The sequence below is a fragment of the Trifolium pratense genome, linkage group LG2 (genome assembly GCF_020283565.1).
Source record: "Trifolium pratense cultivar HEN17-A07 linkage group LG2, ARS_RC_1.1, whole genome shotgun sequence".
Taxonomy (NCBI): domain Eukaryota; kingdom Viridiplantae; phylum Streptophyta; class Magnoliopsida; order Fabales; family Fabaceae; genus Trifolium; species Trifolium pratense.
Window position 1 is genome coordinate 8863443 of NC_060060.1, and position 17307 is coordinate 8880749.

General features: G+C 33.1%; 2 protein-coding genes across 2 annotated transcripts; one reads left to right on the plus strand and one right to left on the minus strand.

Moving 5' to 3' along the window:
- Positions 1-1811: 1811 nt before the first annotated feature.
- Positions 1812-4481, minus strand: LOC123905764. The gene has a single exon (XM_045955485.1). It carries the CDS (start codon positions 4411-4413, stop codon positions 2131-2133), a length of 2283 nt encoding a protein of 760 aa, XP_045811441.1. The 5' UTR covers positions 4414-4481; the 3' UTR covers positions 1812-2130.
- A 9392-nt stretch (positions 4482-13873) lies between these two features.
- Positions 13874-15653, plus strand: LOC123905765 (transcription factor TCP10-like). The gene has a single exon (XM_045955486.1). It carries the CDS (start codon positions 14247-14249, stop codon positions 15240-15242), a length of 996 nt encoding a protein of 331 aa, XP_045811442.1. The 5' UTR covers positions 13874-14246; the 3' UTR covers positions 15243-15653.
- Positions 15654-17307: the final 1654 nt, after the last annotated feature.

Consider the following 17307-nt stretch of genomic DNA (forward strand, 5'->3'; position numbering starts at 1 on the left):
CTCGTAAAAGTTCCACTGCTGGTAGTTTATTCTCATCACAAACTCTCGCATCAACTTGTATTTGAGCAGCAAAACTCATGCATCAAAGAAAATGCAGACATCTAAGTACCAAAACCATGGATTATCACCAAAACCAAAACTGTTGCTAAATTATCAATCTTACAAGTGTGATCAACACCAAAACCATTACCGCAGGTAGCGTTATAAGCCATATACTAAAAACTGTAATTTAACTTGTATAAGTTACAAGTTATAAACAATATGTACCAATCCTGCATACAAGGTCTTAAAAAACGCATTTTAAATTATTAATAAGAAATCAAAGTTTTAAGCTTTGTTTGGGAATTTGGAGGGAAATGGAGGACTTTGAGGATAAAGAAATGAGTCAAATCCTCCTATGTGGAGAACCCAAAAAATGCATTGGGGGATGGTTTTGAAATAAATTTTAAAATCCTTTACTTCTCTTTATAATATTTTCAAAAAAAAAACAAAAAATATTACTCAGTTAGTATTTTCATCTCACTAATAGAAGACTCTATTTTAAATTTTAAAAAAGTCTTCTCTTACCTATCCTGCCTAACCCCCAAACAAAGCCTTTAGCTAAAGATACAGGTGCTTTTATGAACAGCTAAAGATACATGCTAATAACAACATAATAAGTCAAGGAATAAATCAGTTTAACACTGAGTGGATGATGCCTTGGCTGCACAAAGCATGAAAAAGGTAAAACAATCACAACAGAACACAGATAAATACAGGAGTCGGCAAGTAGAACATAACGAAGGTTAAGAAGCAACAGAAGGACAAGGGAACAAGCAGAAGTAGAAGAAGGCACAGATCTTTCTTCTATTTGAAAGGACTAGAAGACAAAAAGAGTACAAGCTTTGCATTGACTGCTGCAAGTAAAGCTTTAAATATTTAAAACCTAAGCAAAAGGTTGTTCTGATGAGAAAGAAAGGGGTGAAATCGCAAAACAACCAGAAGAGATTGTCCAACAACTCAAAACTTTTAACCCCTCATTTCAGAAAAGTGGCAGCACCAGACAAAATTAGAAACTGCTCCACATTTCCCACAGCAGGTGCAGCACTATGGCACACTATTGATAATTCTGGGCTGAAAACAGAGTCTTGAGTTTTCATCAGTACATACACAAGGGGCAAAAAAATTCACCACTTACAGATGATATAATCTTGCTAAATTCAAGATAAAATAAAACTTTATGCTTGGAATTTAAGGACAACTAATGAATATTGAAGTTAACACTTGAGTTTTCCAAGAGGCCTATGACAATAGATCAGATTTTTCGTTAGTTGGCAAAGAAATAATAGTTGATTAGAAAGGTCAGCCTAGACAAAGAGAGTTTTCTAAGAAACAAACATAACCAACTTAAACTGTTTTCCTGTTGATCATAACAGGTTAAAACTACCAAAATGATAAAAATCAGACAAGTAACATTCTTTAAATTAAGTAACGCTGATGTTTACTTCAAACAATTATGATCACTTAATAGAAAATTAGAAACTAAAGTAAAGAGTAAAAAAAATATGGAAACCATCAAAACAGCATGCCGCCTGAAACTCTACTGGAGGAATCTGGACTATAGCTGTAAACAAGACTACGACCATAAAGCAACATAGCATTGTAAGATGTGGCTAAGTAGGATTATAATAACAAGTAACAATCATCACATAAAACTGGCATGCACCAAATTAAATCAACTACCATAGCAATAGTCAATCATGCATAAGTTCCCAAATAGATTATCCTAGTCAGTAAATATCACGACATTCTTCCAATAAGATACCACTAGGTCAAGAAAAAGTAACATACCATGTAAAACTAGGACCAACTTTTTCTATGGCAAACAACAGAAAATTTTAGTTGGACCCTAAGGATAAATATTTTTTTTACATAAACCTTAAGGATAAATAAGAATGGCGTAGAGATGCAAAACAGGGAAGTAAATAACCACAAATTGTGACTAGGTCTCACACAATTGTAGTAGCATTACCTTACTTATAAGTCTCAGTTTTTAAGATAAGCCCTGTATATTAAAACATATACAAACTGGGGCCTTGAACTTATAGTGGACCGATTTTAATTGCATACTAATGGAAAAGCTAAACCTTACTAAGCAGCTTCTGCTTCACTTAGTGGAGCAATTTCAAGAGGATCAGAAATTTTGGATTTTGCATTCACTTCCTTCAATTGTTTTACTTTGTCATCAAGAGCCTGCAACTTGTCACCCAGGGATTCAACTCTACTTAGATGTCTTTTCAGGATACCCATCTGTCCCATCCACTCCTCTTCAATATCTTTACAGTTCTTTTCAAAATCTCGAAAAAATTCTCTCAATTTTACCCTTTCCTCTTCTTCCTTCTTCAGGCGTTCCTTTTCCAGATCCATCACACTCAAAACAAGCCCCCCAGAGTCAGGAACATCCTTGTAAAGTGGCTCATCAGCTTGTGGACAACGTGCTCTATAGTCAGCAAAAGCCTTTTGTGTTTCTTTCAAGGCTTTTCGGTAGCCTTCCACAAGGCTTTGCATCATGTAAAGTTCCTTCTCAAGCCGATATACCTCCACCTGTCTTTTCTGAGTCTCTTCAATCTTTGCTTTATGCAAATGGTTAACCACTTCATCCCTCTTCTGTAGCTCCTCAAGCAAGATTTGTTGATTCATTGCAGATTCTTCAACAGCCTGATCTTTTGATGCATACATCATCCTAGCTTTCCCCATCCAATGTTCCATCTGTTCCATGCAACCTTCAAAGTCAAGTGGCTTAGAACTCCATGGGCTATCGCTTCTCTGCCGCTTGTTACCGCCATTTAGGGTGTGATGAGAGTTATGATTATCCAAGCCACTGTCTCTCTTGTGACCGTTACCAAAAAGTGATGAGCCAGCAATCATCTGAGGATCATCCATAGCAGAGAGGAAATCTCCTACGTTATCACGAAGATCAATCCCAGAACCAAAAGGCATTTGCACTGCTTCCATTGATTGAATTGGACTCCCATTTGCAGAAGGCATTCCATCCATATGATACTTCGGTGACAAATGGAACCCACCTTCATGCTCATCTTCTTCAGCATCTTCATCCTCCTCTTGTTCATGATCTTCTTCGTATTCTCCCTCATTCCCTTTCACTTGGCCATAGTCCAAACTCTTCATCTCACTTTTTTGACACCGTCTCAAAGAGGGCTCCCCCACACAGTTCTTTTGACCCAAAAGCCATATCTCCGGTTCTTCTTCTTTAGACTGCTCAAAATCCATCATTTGTTCCCCTTCAGCTTGCTCTTTCTCCACCGGTAAAGTCTCAACATTATCTTGCCCCAAACTCAATTCAACATTGTGTTCCTCCAACTCACGAACCTGACTCTCTTCAACCCCACCCATTCTAACATCACCACTCCCATCCACCTCATCCCTTAACACCACTCCCTCTTCCTCTTCCTCCTCATCTTTGGCCTCACCCTCTTCCTCCTCATCTTTTGTCACACCCTCTTCTACTTCACCCTCCACCTCATTTGCCCGTGTTTCCTCCAGCAGTTCCTTGTGTTGTGACTTAATCAAATGTTGTAAATGTGAAGCATAGTAACACTCCATCAGTTTAGGGGACTTCAATTCCTTGTCCAACATGCTCCACATCAGTCCCGCCCAATCAACCTTCTCAAAATTTCTTTCCTTGATCAAACTAAACAGCTGCACAATATCATCCGTCATGATAAATGTATCATCATGCAAAAGCATCCAATTCGACACCAATTCATTAAGGAAAGCAATATCCCCCATACCAACTTCATCAACATCAATGGTAGGAGCAGCAGCAACTGAATTCTTCTTCGGAAGCTTAGGAAGCTTAAGAGCACGACCAAGTTCAGCACGGTTCACCATGACCTTAACATCATTAACATAACTACACCGATTGGTAGGGTTATAGCTAGCAATAAGCTGAGCAACGATATCGGTGCGAACAACAGAATCAAACTGAATGTGAACAAAATTCCAAAGCCCCAGACGCTCTAAAAGGCTCTTATGACTCTTAAAGTCAAGAGCTTTAGAAGGTGCAAAAGGAATAGGTTTTAGGGTTTCGATCAAAACCTGAAATTTCTCCTTGAACTTCTTTTTCTGTGCAGCGGTTCGCTTCTGAAATTTCTTCCGCTTACCTCCACGGCGAACGGTGTAGGTTGCAGGGGAAGGTAGTTCGGGCTCCGGGTCGTCGGCGATTTGGGGATGAGACGGATCGTCCATGAGAACTTGATTAGGGTTTGTGGAATCGGGAACGTTTTGGATTTGGGAATTTTTAGGGGCTTCGTCGGATTGAGGATCGGTGAGTGGTGGTTGTTCTTCCGGGCATTGTTGGGAAGTGTTAGGGTTTAGGGTTTCGTTGGGAGTGTCTGTGATTGGATTGGTCATGGCGCTCGATCTTGTAAGAGAGACGGAAAAGAGTGTTTTTCAAAACCAAGTGGAAAAGGGAATCGGTCAATCCTTTCTCACCTTATATATACAAACTTTTTGACCAATCAGACACTAATTTGTCACCAATATTAAAATGTCACATATTTTATTTTGTGTTAGAATTAATTAAATTAATTATCAAAAAATAAATTGTGCGATCAAAATCAATATTTTTTCTTTATTCATTAAAAATAAACTTATCTTTTTACGTGTTTTTTATTATAAAAGATAAAAGATAAATAAATAAAAAATATATTTGTTGAAATCAAATAAAAAAAACACGTAAAAAGATAAGTTTTTTTTTTTTTTGTACCAAAAAAAAAAAATAAACTTATCTTTTTACGTGTTTTTTATTATTTCAACAAATATATTTTTTATTTATTTATCTTTTATGTTTGGAGAATATCCGACTTTGTAATAAACTTCAATCATTGAACTATTTGGTTATTAGATTTAGCCGGCCCTAGCTTTTTTTTCGAGAAAAAAATATCTTTTCTTTCTAAGCTCTTTTCTCTTTTGTTCATAGGAGAGATAGAGAGTGATTTTAGGTCATTTTTTCCTAGAATCACCCCCAATACACCTTTTATTTCATTCTTTTAACACAAATAAGTGATTTTTACCCATATTAAGTTTTTTTTGTTTGTTTTTCGTGATTTCGTCTTTGAGTGCGGCGTTGTGTTTTACATCATATTGTTGTGGTGTTCGTTTGATTCATATTGAAAGATCGACTTAAGTAAATTATAGATTCAATTAATGATTTGGACATCAACGTTGCATATCCGGAGGCATAAATATTCCGGTCACTCTAATTTTATCATATTATTTATAGTAAATATTTTGCCGTTGTATACTATTAACTCGAATTTTGTGAGTATGTTCGCAGATTCATCCCTTACGTTTGAATGAATGAATGAATAACTTGTTTCTGTAAAAAAAAAAAAAAAAAAAAAAACTATTTGGTTCGTGGTTTCATGTCTGATAGCATGTGTATGAAAAATATATTTAGTTTTTATATGAATTTTAAATTTTTTGAGGAGATAAATTTTTCCTATTACGCACATGTATATCAAAACCTGCACGATTCTAATCAATTTTAATATAAAAAACCACAATTAATAATCCAGAAAAATTATTCAAATAATTTTTAATATATTTCTGATTTTAATTTTGATTAAAAAAATGTTAAATCAAATACCAAAATTCAAATCTGACAAAATGTGAACAAATACAAATACTCAGAATTGCTGAAGAACTCATTATGGTTAAAATTTACTTAATTCCATGTGAATGAATTCGATTGATGACATGTCAGTTATGGACAACTACCTTCAATTTATGTAAGGATAGATGAGTAGTTATCGTTTAACTAGTGTCCTAAGTATACTATTCAGCATTTTTTTTAAAAAAAACAATTAGCTCTTCCACAACATTGTGGTATATAATTTTTTTAATTTAATTTATATACACATATAACATAATATTCTTACACGTACTATTCAATCAAATTACATAGATAATTGTGACAATATTTTATCAACAAACTTACTCCCTTCGTCCCGAAACTTTAGTCTTTTTAGGATTTTAGTTTTGTCCCAAAACTTTAATCATTTTAAGGAATCAAGAAACAATTATACATTTTTCCATTTATACCCTTGCTAACCAGTGCCTCCGGGACACTAGTTAAGGAACCAAAAGAAGAAATAAAATAAAAGTTGTGCATGGAAAACATCAAAATATAAACTTTTGTTGTATTGACTACACTATTTCCAAGTAAAACTTTCTAAATTTGAATCCTTAACAAGTGCCCCTGGGGCACTATTTAGCATTTGCCTTAAACTAAATTTAAGTGCTTGTTGATAAAAACTGACACAGTGTAAAGATCATTGGGCATGCAGATCGCTGCCGTGTAGCTCTTGCAAAACCAAGTTAGCTACTTTCAGCATAATTAGTGCAAGCAGCAAATGTAATCAACAAAATGTCAATAAAAATAATTAGGTTTTAATGCACTTTTGATCCCCCTATTTTGAAAAACTTAAACTTTTGATCCCCTTATTTTAAAAACCAACTTTTTGATCCCCATTTTAGTTTTCTCTGAATTTTGGTCCTTCATCTCAATTTGGTCAAAATTTCGCTTGCGTGTCATTCTCATTGATGATGTGGCAGTGTCCATATTTACATATCATATTTCATGTCATTATTATTATTTTTTAAAATCAAATATTATGTTTTAAAAATATTAAAATAATAAAAAATAATCAATTAAATAGTTAAAAATAGTAAATTATCCAAATATATAATTAAAAATTACTAAATAACCCAAATATTTAATTAAAAATTAATAAATTACTCAAATATATAATTAAAAATAGTAAATTACTCGAAAATATAATTAAAAATTAATAAATTACCCAAAAAAAATTTGAACAAGTAAATTACCCAAATATATAATTAAAAATTACTATATTACCCAAATATTTAATTAAAAATTAATAAATTACACATATATATAATTAGAAATCAGTAATAATGTTATATAATTAGTTATATAATGTTTTAATACTTTTAATAATTACTGGTTTTTTATTAACTATTTTTTATTATTTTAATATTTGATTTTAAAAAATAATAATGACATGGAATATGATATGTCAATATGGACACTGCCACATCATCAATGAGCATGACACATAAGCAAAACTTTGACCAAATTGAGATGGGGGACCAAAATTCAGAAAAAACTAAAATAGGGGATCAAAAAGTTGGCTTTTAAAATAGGGGGATCAAAAGTCCAAGTTTTTCAAAATAGGGGGATAAAAAATGCATTAAAGACAAAAAATAAAAAATAAGGGGCAAATCAGCCCATAAGATTTAAAATTAACTCTTTCTTAATCTTTATGCCCAAGGCCAAAAGGATTAAAGTTTCGGGACTAAATTTTTTACACCTTGTGTACATTAACAATTGATCTCTAATTTCCTATCTCTATATTTTAAGCCTAATAGGCTTAAATGCAGTTTTGGCCCCCCAAGTTTCACAATTGCTTGATTTTGGCCCCCCACATCTCAATTGATTGATTTTAACCCTCTAAGTTTTACAATTGCTTGATTTTAGCCCTCAAAGTTTCAATTGCTCGATTTTGACCCCCAAAGTTTACCACATTTTGCATTTGCTAGCTTCCAGTTTGTAACACCCGAACCCATTATTTATATATTTCTACCTTTAGTAAAAAAAAAATCAAAATACACAACGGAAAGTAATGTTTGATATTATAAGAGTTGTGGTTCGAGTATTACATTCTTCAATCAAAATAATACTAATGTAATTAATTAGTAAAAACAGTGTTTATACAAAATAATCCTCTTTATCAAAATGTATAGTTTTACAAATAAATATCGAAAGTCATAAAGACTCTATAGTCTAAATACAACCCTTTCCCGTGTCACAATCAGAGCAGAGCTTCACCGACGACTCGACATCGAATACCACAAAACCTGTAAATCTGGACCCCCAACGGTCCAGCACATAACACATAAAAGAGAGTTAGACAACATACTCAAAATATACAAGTGTAAGTAAATGGTACTTAAACACTTCTTCATAAAAACATGCATAATCATACATTATACATATACATCACCATCATTCATGCATATTCATATATCATGCATATTCTTCATTTATCACGTCTAATTAGGAGTTACAACCTAATTGTTCTCACACTTCACTTATAAGCATACATCATTAATCTCATTCAATTATAAGCTACGAAAGGTTATAACCAAATATCAATCATAATTCACAAGATATTGAAGTCAATTACATTTAAAAATCATTGGACAATCAACACATACATCAAGTCTAACACACATAGACAATTATTACAAACTCCAAACATATGTGTCACATATCAAATATCAAATAATGTACACATATCCTAATGCAATCTAATGCCACAATCTTCATGCTATGTCCCCTAGACATATCTAATGCATGTGGTACCATCGTCTTTATTAGAGTATCTCACCTCTAATATTCGTCTTTATCGGATAAATATAATCCGATATCCGTCTTTATTGGAATATCCAATATACATCAACAATTCATGAATGCATGTATGTAATTCATAAATTCACACTCACACAATTAGCAATTTGCTCGTCATTTATAATGTGAAACACTATCCGACATTTCGTCTTTATTAAGATAACACTATACCTTAATATACGTCTTTATCGAATAACATAATTTGATATACTTCTTTATTAGAATAACATACTCTAATATTCCTCTTTATTAAGTTGATTAACACCTTAATATACTTCTTTCATATTTAAACAAACATCATCAACAATCATCAACAACAATTATATTACACAAATATAATCAACAATTCATCACAATACAATTAATCATGGTTATAGACACCTATTGTATGTTAGAATACCCTAATCACATGTTACAAGTGCCAAAATGCACTTAAAACAATTATCAAAAAGTTGTTGTCACAGTGTTGTTCGCTGAGCGAAGGCTTAGCGAGCCGTAGCGAACCTGCCATGTTCGCTGAGCGAAGGCCTAGCGAGCCGTAGCGAACCACACCAGTGGAACTCATGCTCGTGGCGAGCTGTAGCGAGCCGTAGCGAAGGCCTCATGTCAGGAATGCTCAAAACATGCGATTTTCACTTCAAATCACCCAAAAATCCCATTTTTCATGTTATAAACCCCAAATGAGTTTGTATTCAAGTGCAACAAACATATCTAAACACAAAAGGACGGTTCATTTCACCGATCTACTATTTTTACTATGAAAAAGTAAAGATTTAACACTTTTACTCAAAACTCTCAAGAACACAAAGTTCTTGAGTTTAATCATTCATAAACTTCGTTTTTAACCATTAAATTCGTTCATACATCATGATAAGAGCATATTAAACATGTTATGAACCTTAGAATCGATTTCCATTAAGAAAATCCATTCACAACTAAAACGAAAATGGGGTGGAGGAAGTTCGGGTGAGGAGAAATCGACATTCTCCCCTTCCTCGAGTCACCCACGAATATGAAATCTACTCTCTTACCTTAAATCGACGAACTCACGAAGATTGCTCCTCGAATCTCTCCTTCGAGCTCTTGCCCTAGCTCCTCTTGCTCTCCCTTCTCTCTAACTCTCCACAAAAACAAGAAAGAATGAGACATTCTCTCTCTAATGGGCTTCATATAGCGCCCCCCACCTTAAGTCCAAGGCCCATTGGGCCTCAAGCCCAATAGCTTGGCCCAACTCGCGTTAACTCTCACTAACTCGCGTGTTAACTAAAACCATCAATAAATAACTTAAAGTTACTATCTTACTTAAAAACCACGTCACCAAATAATTAAACACTTACATAGTGAATAATAAATTTGGGTCGTTACACAGTTGACTTTTTTACTAAAAATTGCTTATGTGACATTTTAAAAAAAATTAAAAATATGTTTTAATTAAAAAAAATAAAAAAATAATAATATTTGCTTTTATAAAAATGTATTAAAAATTGTTTTTTTTATTAAAAGCTTTAATAATTATTTTCTATTTAAAAAAAAAGTTTACAAAGGTTTTAAAAAAATAGTTCATAAAATGTTTTTTTTTTACTTTTTTATATAACAAAATTATTTTACAAACTACATATAATAAGAAAAATATTTTATAATTTAGTTTTAAAAAACATTTGTAATATATTTATTTATTTTTAAATACTTATTTAATTTTAAAATGCTACATAACCAATTTTTAATCAAAATATTCAACGGGGGCTAGCAAATGCAAAAGGGGTAAATTTGGGAGGCCAAAATCGAGCAATTAAAATTGGAGGGCTAAAATCAAGCAATTGTAAAACTTAAGGGGTTAAAATCAAGCAATTGAAACGTGAGGGCCAAAATCAAGCAATTGTGAAACTTGGAAGGCCAAAACTGCATTTAAGCCTAATACTCCCTCCGGTCCTTATTATAAGGAACAGTTTGGATTTTTTTTTTGGTCCTTTATATAAGAAACACTCCTTAAATCTATGCTTTATTAAATAAGTAATTCCTTTTATACCCTTATTGAATTGAATTGTATACTCCAATATAACCTATTCCAATGCTTAACATTAATTACACACACATTTCCTGTACAAAAAAAATGGAGGCAAATTTTAGTAAACAAAGAGTCACCTAAATGATAATGTAACATTGGAATTAATTAGCTTTGTGTATAAGAGGAGTTACATTGGAATTAAGAATAGTGGTTTAGTATATTGATAATTACAAGAGACAACAATCAATTAAGACCAAGGTTATTTTTGGAATTAAATATAACATTTTAGAATTTTTAATAAAAAAAATAGGTCTCCTTGATCTGTGTGTTTTTGTCAAACTGTTCCTTATAATAAGGACCGGAGGGAGTATGTAATATGTATATATATGTACAAACTACAAAGGGTAGGTGTTAAACGGTAAACATCTAACTGCAAGAGGGATTCATAAGACAAATCATCAAATATGCGTTTGTGGGGCTAAAAATAAAAACAACCAAAAGATCTTTCATCTCTTCTCTAACCATACTCTACCATACTTTTGCAGAAGCCTCCACGTACAATCTTTAATAATAATCCATAAGCCAAGGTAACTTTTTCCCCTACACCCATGTGATTGATTGATAGATATTAAATCATAGTTCAATGTATTTTTTTGGTAGCTTTTGTTTTTACCCTCCTAACTTATTACTATAGCCTATAATAGTACAATTAATGAATTTGTTACATTTGAAATTAATTCTTCACGTAGAACTAGAAGATATCACAAATCTACACCAACTGTAGAAGAATAAGAGAAAAGTCACATGAAGAAGCATTGAGTAGTACTAATTATGTTTTGTTTTTATGTATATGTATTCATGTGTTTTTGTGAGTGTTGGTGTTATTGGATAAAAGGAATCTGAAAGATTGCAATGGCAGGTGTTGGCTTTTTGGGACCAGCAGTAGCAGTTGTATAGAATTGTCACTGTTCAATAGTCTGCATATCAATGGAAGAAGCCAAAGACAAGAACCAAAGAAAATTGTGTGTTTTCCTAATGAAAATCTATAAGAAAACAAACCCTTAGAAAGAAAAAAATTTAACCATAGAATTATTAATTAATACCGTTAAGAGTCCTATATCGGTTGAGAGATGGTCTGACTAAGTGTTTATATACTAGAGACAATCCTCACCTTACAAGCCGATTTTGTAAGGATGAGTTGGGTCTAATACTCATTTCTAAGATGGTATCAGAATCTCTCCACGATCCGTTGGGCCACCTGTTATCATGTTTCCGTTATCGGGCCACCTACCGTTTATATCCACGCACCAAGCCCAATAGTGCTGGGCTGAGGGGGTGTGTTAAGAGTCTCACATCGGTTGAGAGATTGTCTGACTAAGTGTTTATATACTAGAGGCAATCCTCACCTTACAAGCCAATTTTGTAAGGATGAGTTAGGTCCAATACTCATTTCTAAGAATGCTACTAAAAAGCATAGGTATAATTTCTTTATATCCATTTACAATTCAACATATAGACTTTATTATCCAATAAATAATAAATATAAACATATACAATTTAAATTTAACTAAACAATTTAATCCGCGTGACATATATTATTATAATTAACAGCAATGCTATAGAGCACGACTAGTTTGTTCGTCTAAATGCACGAGCGCGGCACTTGAGTTTTCTCATTTACAAGCCTCCTTACTTAATTAAGGCCCTCCATGCCTCTTTTGAATTAATTATAATAAAATAAAATAAAACTAAATAATTCATAAGGTTAAATTATATTTTTGTACTTTGTTGTTTATCCCTTGAGCTTAGCTCGGTTGGTAAGAACATCACACTTTATATGTAGAGTCGAGATTCAAATCCGGACATTCTAGTTATTCACCTTTAAGCTAGATTTTTTAGCCACTAGGCTACTTTATAAAAAAAAAAGTTACAACATTTTACAATTAGGTCATTAAGTTTGGTGATGAGTTTAGTATACATAAAGTCTTAAGTTTGATCTTTATTAAATCCAATATAACAAAAAAAAAACATTTTAAGTCCTGTGATGCACGGACACCTCTATGATTAGCCGTGACGTGGTATCCGACACTTTTATGACACTTGTACGGCACCTGTCGGATAGTTTAGACAAATGTAAAAAAAAATCATTTTTTTTCCTTTACTCCGACACTCTTTGGGTCGTTGTCCGACACTACACTTTTTTCATTGCATATACTTTCTTTAGACACATATTAAACACATTTACAAATATTAAAGATGTGTCAAAACAATAATGTTAGTCAATGAAGATTAAAATATTACATTTTGATTACAATATTTTTAGTTTTTTTTGGAATAAGTAGTATTTTAGTAAGGAAGTCTTGAGATCAGTTGTATCTTGAATAAGGAAATCTTGAGATTAGTAATATTTTTATATATTAATTTATTTTAAATAAATTTTAATATATGTACATTATCATCAAGATTTTAGTCTCACAAATTTAACAAACTTTATATAAAAAAAATGGTTGGATGTTGGTCTTTTTGGTTGGTAAGTAGATAAATGGTTGGCAAGTAGATAAGAACAAAACTTAGAAACTGTGCCATATGTCCTGTTTTTACTGTTGCCTATTATAACAAGACACGTGGATTAAAAAATCTCAAAACAAATCCAAAAACTGTCACGTTAACTTTCGGCTTCGGCTTCGGCTCCGTTAACTTTCATAGAAGGATGAAGGATTATCTCGCAACAACCGCCTCAACCATAGTTCTTTCCAGATTTTTTTTTCTTTTCAATCTAAGGAAATTCAATATGAATTTTTTTAATCGTTGGTTGTTCTATGGAAATTCAACCTTCGTTGGTTGTTCTATGGCACAACACGATATTGTTTTTTCACCGCGGTGCATAACTACAAGCAGAGAGATTAATAATTCTTCCTCATCCAACATATATTTTAGTGGACAAAATTTCAAGAGATCTAGCAGAGGCAAATTCAATACAATAAAACACTTCTTTACTCAAATTACTTCTCACTTTTAGGAAGTACTCAAATTGGGACCCTCAAATTATCAATTTTTTGCGACAGTTACTCAAATGATCAGGAAAACTAGATAAATAAGAAGAATGAAATATAAACGGTATCTTAAAAGTTTCAGGCGGGCCGGGTACTGAATCAACGCCCCCAAGTGAATCAAAGTCTCAAACAAGTGTTATTTTGTTTTAAGAAATGTCTAACGATAGTTAACGGCGCTTAAAAAGATGATAGAGGGTGCTGGGTTGACGTGGAATTTTTAATCCACTTGTCTTGCTATTAGAGGATATCAGTAAAAACAGTATATAAAGCACTGTTTCTAAGTTTTGTCCAAAAAATAACGCTGCAGTATCAAGTCGTGCCTTTAGACGACAGACCGCGTCATGCAATCAAGCATTTCCCTATAACTAATCGTCAAAATGCACAAACAACACCTAAAACAACACATAAGTTTCGTCTTGAAATGAAAAGATAAGAATTTTAAAGAGCGTATGATTCACTTGAACACTATTAAGTATTGTATTTATTTATATTAAACATAATTAACTATCTTTATAAAACACAACGACTCTCTTTATAAACTCTTTTCCGATCTTACCTCCTTTGCATTTTTTCTCAATAAAGATACACACAAACCCTCATTATCAATATCCTCATCAATAAGCCAAAACCAACCCCACCAAACAGAAACAACTATTATAGAAAACATATATAGAGGAGTAGAGAAATAGGGATGAGGAGTACTACCGGAGGAGAGATAGTTCAAGTAGAAGGAGGGCACATAGTTCGATCCACCGGTAAAAAGGATCGGCACAGCAAGGTTTACACGTCAAAAGGACCCCGTGATCGTAGGGTTCGTCTCTCAGCACACACAGCCATCGAATTCTACGATGTTCAAGATCGCCTTGGCTTCGACAGACCAAGTAAAGCAGTGGACTGGCTCATCAAGAAAGCAAAGTCTTCCATTGACAAACTCGCCAAGCTTCCTCCATGGCATCCGATTGGCGAAAATCACACACTAAAACCTCAAGAAGAGCAGAATGTAGCTGCAGACACAACTGGTATGGCTATTGGAGAATCATCAGAATCTAATGGTTACAGTTTTCATCTCTTAAGTCAATTAAGTGAGAATCAAGTTAACAGTTCATCTTTCATTTCACCACATGATGTTGAAACTAATCCTATACCTTTCTTTCCAACTACCTCTTCTACTTCCTCATCCATCAATTTCCAAAACTACCCTTCTGAAAACCTTGGCCTCTCTCTTCATTCCTTCCAAGATCACAATGGTTTCATTCCTTGGCAATCACAACAAGTATGTGAAAACAATGAAACTTCAGATGTAAACCAAAACCAAGCACTTTTTGAGAACCAATATCAGAGAATTGTGAATTGGAACAATGAAACAACCAATGATTATATCAAGAAAGTTGGATTCATGGTAAACTCAAATCCATTTCTAGGCCAAGGTTCATATTCAGGTTCAGAATACTCTCCAAATGAGACACTTGAGTCGAATTTTTCACATTCGGTTAGAACATGGAATGAAATTCCTATGGCTGCTTCTTCTTCAGAGGTTCATCATCACAGGTCTCAACAAGCTTCAATCTTCGGAAACAGGTTTGGTTCTGATGGATTAGCAGGGTTCTGCGTTGCTGATACAGTTCAAGGTGGTGAAGAGGGTCATGGAGTTTCTTCTAATAGGCTTTCTTCTCCTAACAACAATTGAGCAATGTTTTTTTTTTTTTGTAATATTTCTATCAGGTATTATTCCACTCATAATATTAGGTTGAAGTTGTAATCTTTTTTTATATTTTTAGCTTTATGGAATCAATGAAATAAAACTCAGCAAATCAAGTACCAAATTTAAATTTCTTTCATGCCACTGAGTGAAGATTAAAGGGTCACCATTTTGTGAATTTTTTTTTTTTTTTTTGTGGTAACTGTGTGTGAAAAATATGTCTTTCAAGTTTACTTTTTTGTTTGTTGTTAGTTTTAAATTTCAAATGATTCCATTGAACCATCCCTGCTTGCATTCATGTAGGCTTGATGTATGCAAATGCAATTGCTGGATTATAGTCGTTAGTGTTTGGTGAATGTTGAGAACGATTATGTTCATTTGATAAATAAAATCTAGGGTTAAACACTATTTTGCCCCCGGTAATGTTAGGGAATTTCAGTTTACCCCACCTGTAATATTTTTTTTGCGATTCAACCTTTTTAATTTGAAGATTCCATTTTTTAGTTCCTCATTAAATACGTCGGCATATTACCGGACATAAATGACATGTCCTGCTTATTGAGGGGGTAAATCGAAATTCACTAACATTACATGGGCAAAACACTATTTAGCCCAAACAGTCATAAGCCAGCATGTTCACTCGGGGTTGGAATAAAAAAAAGAGCCGATTTTTCATTTTACAATCCAATGAAAGTCGATTTTTCTGTTTTTAGTTGTTTTGGATATGAATTTTTCGATTATGTTACTGCAATTTGCATTAGATTGGATTAGTTGACGAACATGATGCAGATCAGTTAATATTTCTAATAAAAATATAGTTGACACTCCTTCAGTTTGGCAACATGAACTTTTTTTTTTAACGGCAAAATATATTAATAATCGGGTCTTTGTACGAGACGAACAAAGACCAGTAAAAAAGTAGCTACAAAATAAAGGTGCCGCACGTAGACGGAACACAAAAAATAAACACCAAATCAAACACTCACATGCCCCCGAGAAATACCAGCCCGACCCAGAAAGATGTCTCTAGACAGTAACTCCCAAACTCGAAGCAAAAGCGTTCAGCCCATTAGAATCCAGAAAACAGTTCTGTGTGACAAAGACTGACACGACCTGAGTAAAATCAGTTCCCACCGACGTAGTAGAGAGCCAACCACATGCGGCAGCCACCGAAACACCCAAAGACTAGAAACAATAGACACCGAAGCAGCAAACCAACACCAAAACCATTGTCAGAACAACGAGCATCTCCATCAAAATAGATTTAGCTATACTTAGAATAGATTTACCTTAATTTTTTTTTTGTCAAGTAACCTAACGGCTAGAAATTTCATCCTTAAAGTGGATAAGTGGGATGATCGGGGTTCGAACCCCGGTCCCCTACATATATAATGCAATGTTCAACCAATTGAGCCAAGCTCACGGGACGATTTAGCTTGAATTCTACTAAGTTAAGTGTTAAGTATGTCAAAATTTAATCCGTCAAAAAAAAAAGTATGTCAAAATTTAAGTCTAACTATTAATTTTTTTTTCAATTTGTATATATAATTTCATTAATAATTACACAATGAAATACAAACGGAAAAAAGTTGTGTCGCTAACTTTTTTTAATGTGATTATGATAATACATGTGACTATAATTATAATCTTTTCCTATGGATGTTTATTTGTATACATGGACGGAGCTAGTAGGGCGACGACCGAGGCCACGGTCCCCCCTAATTATTTTTTTATATTAACATATCATTATATTATTAGTATTAGTTTAATTTTATTTTTGATCCTCCAATTTTATTAAACTCATAAAAATAGTCTCATTTTCTATATAATTCAACTTTTTAAACTCTTTCGTCAAAAAATTTTTTTTAACTCTATTTATACTTTGTAAGTTTGATCTCAATAAATGTTTTCTTCCTAAAAATAGTATTTTTTGTACCAAAGAAGGAGATTTATATGGCTCTATATTGAATTTAATGGTAAATTATCTTTTTTTAATCAAAGTTTACCTTATATTGTGCAAAAAGTTACAATTTTTTTGACAAAATTTATTACT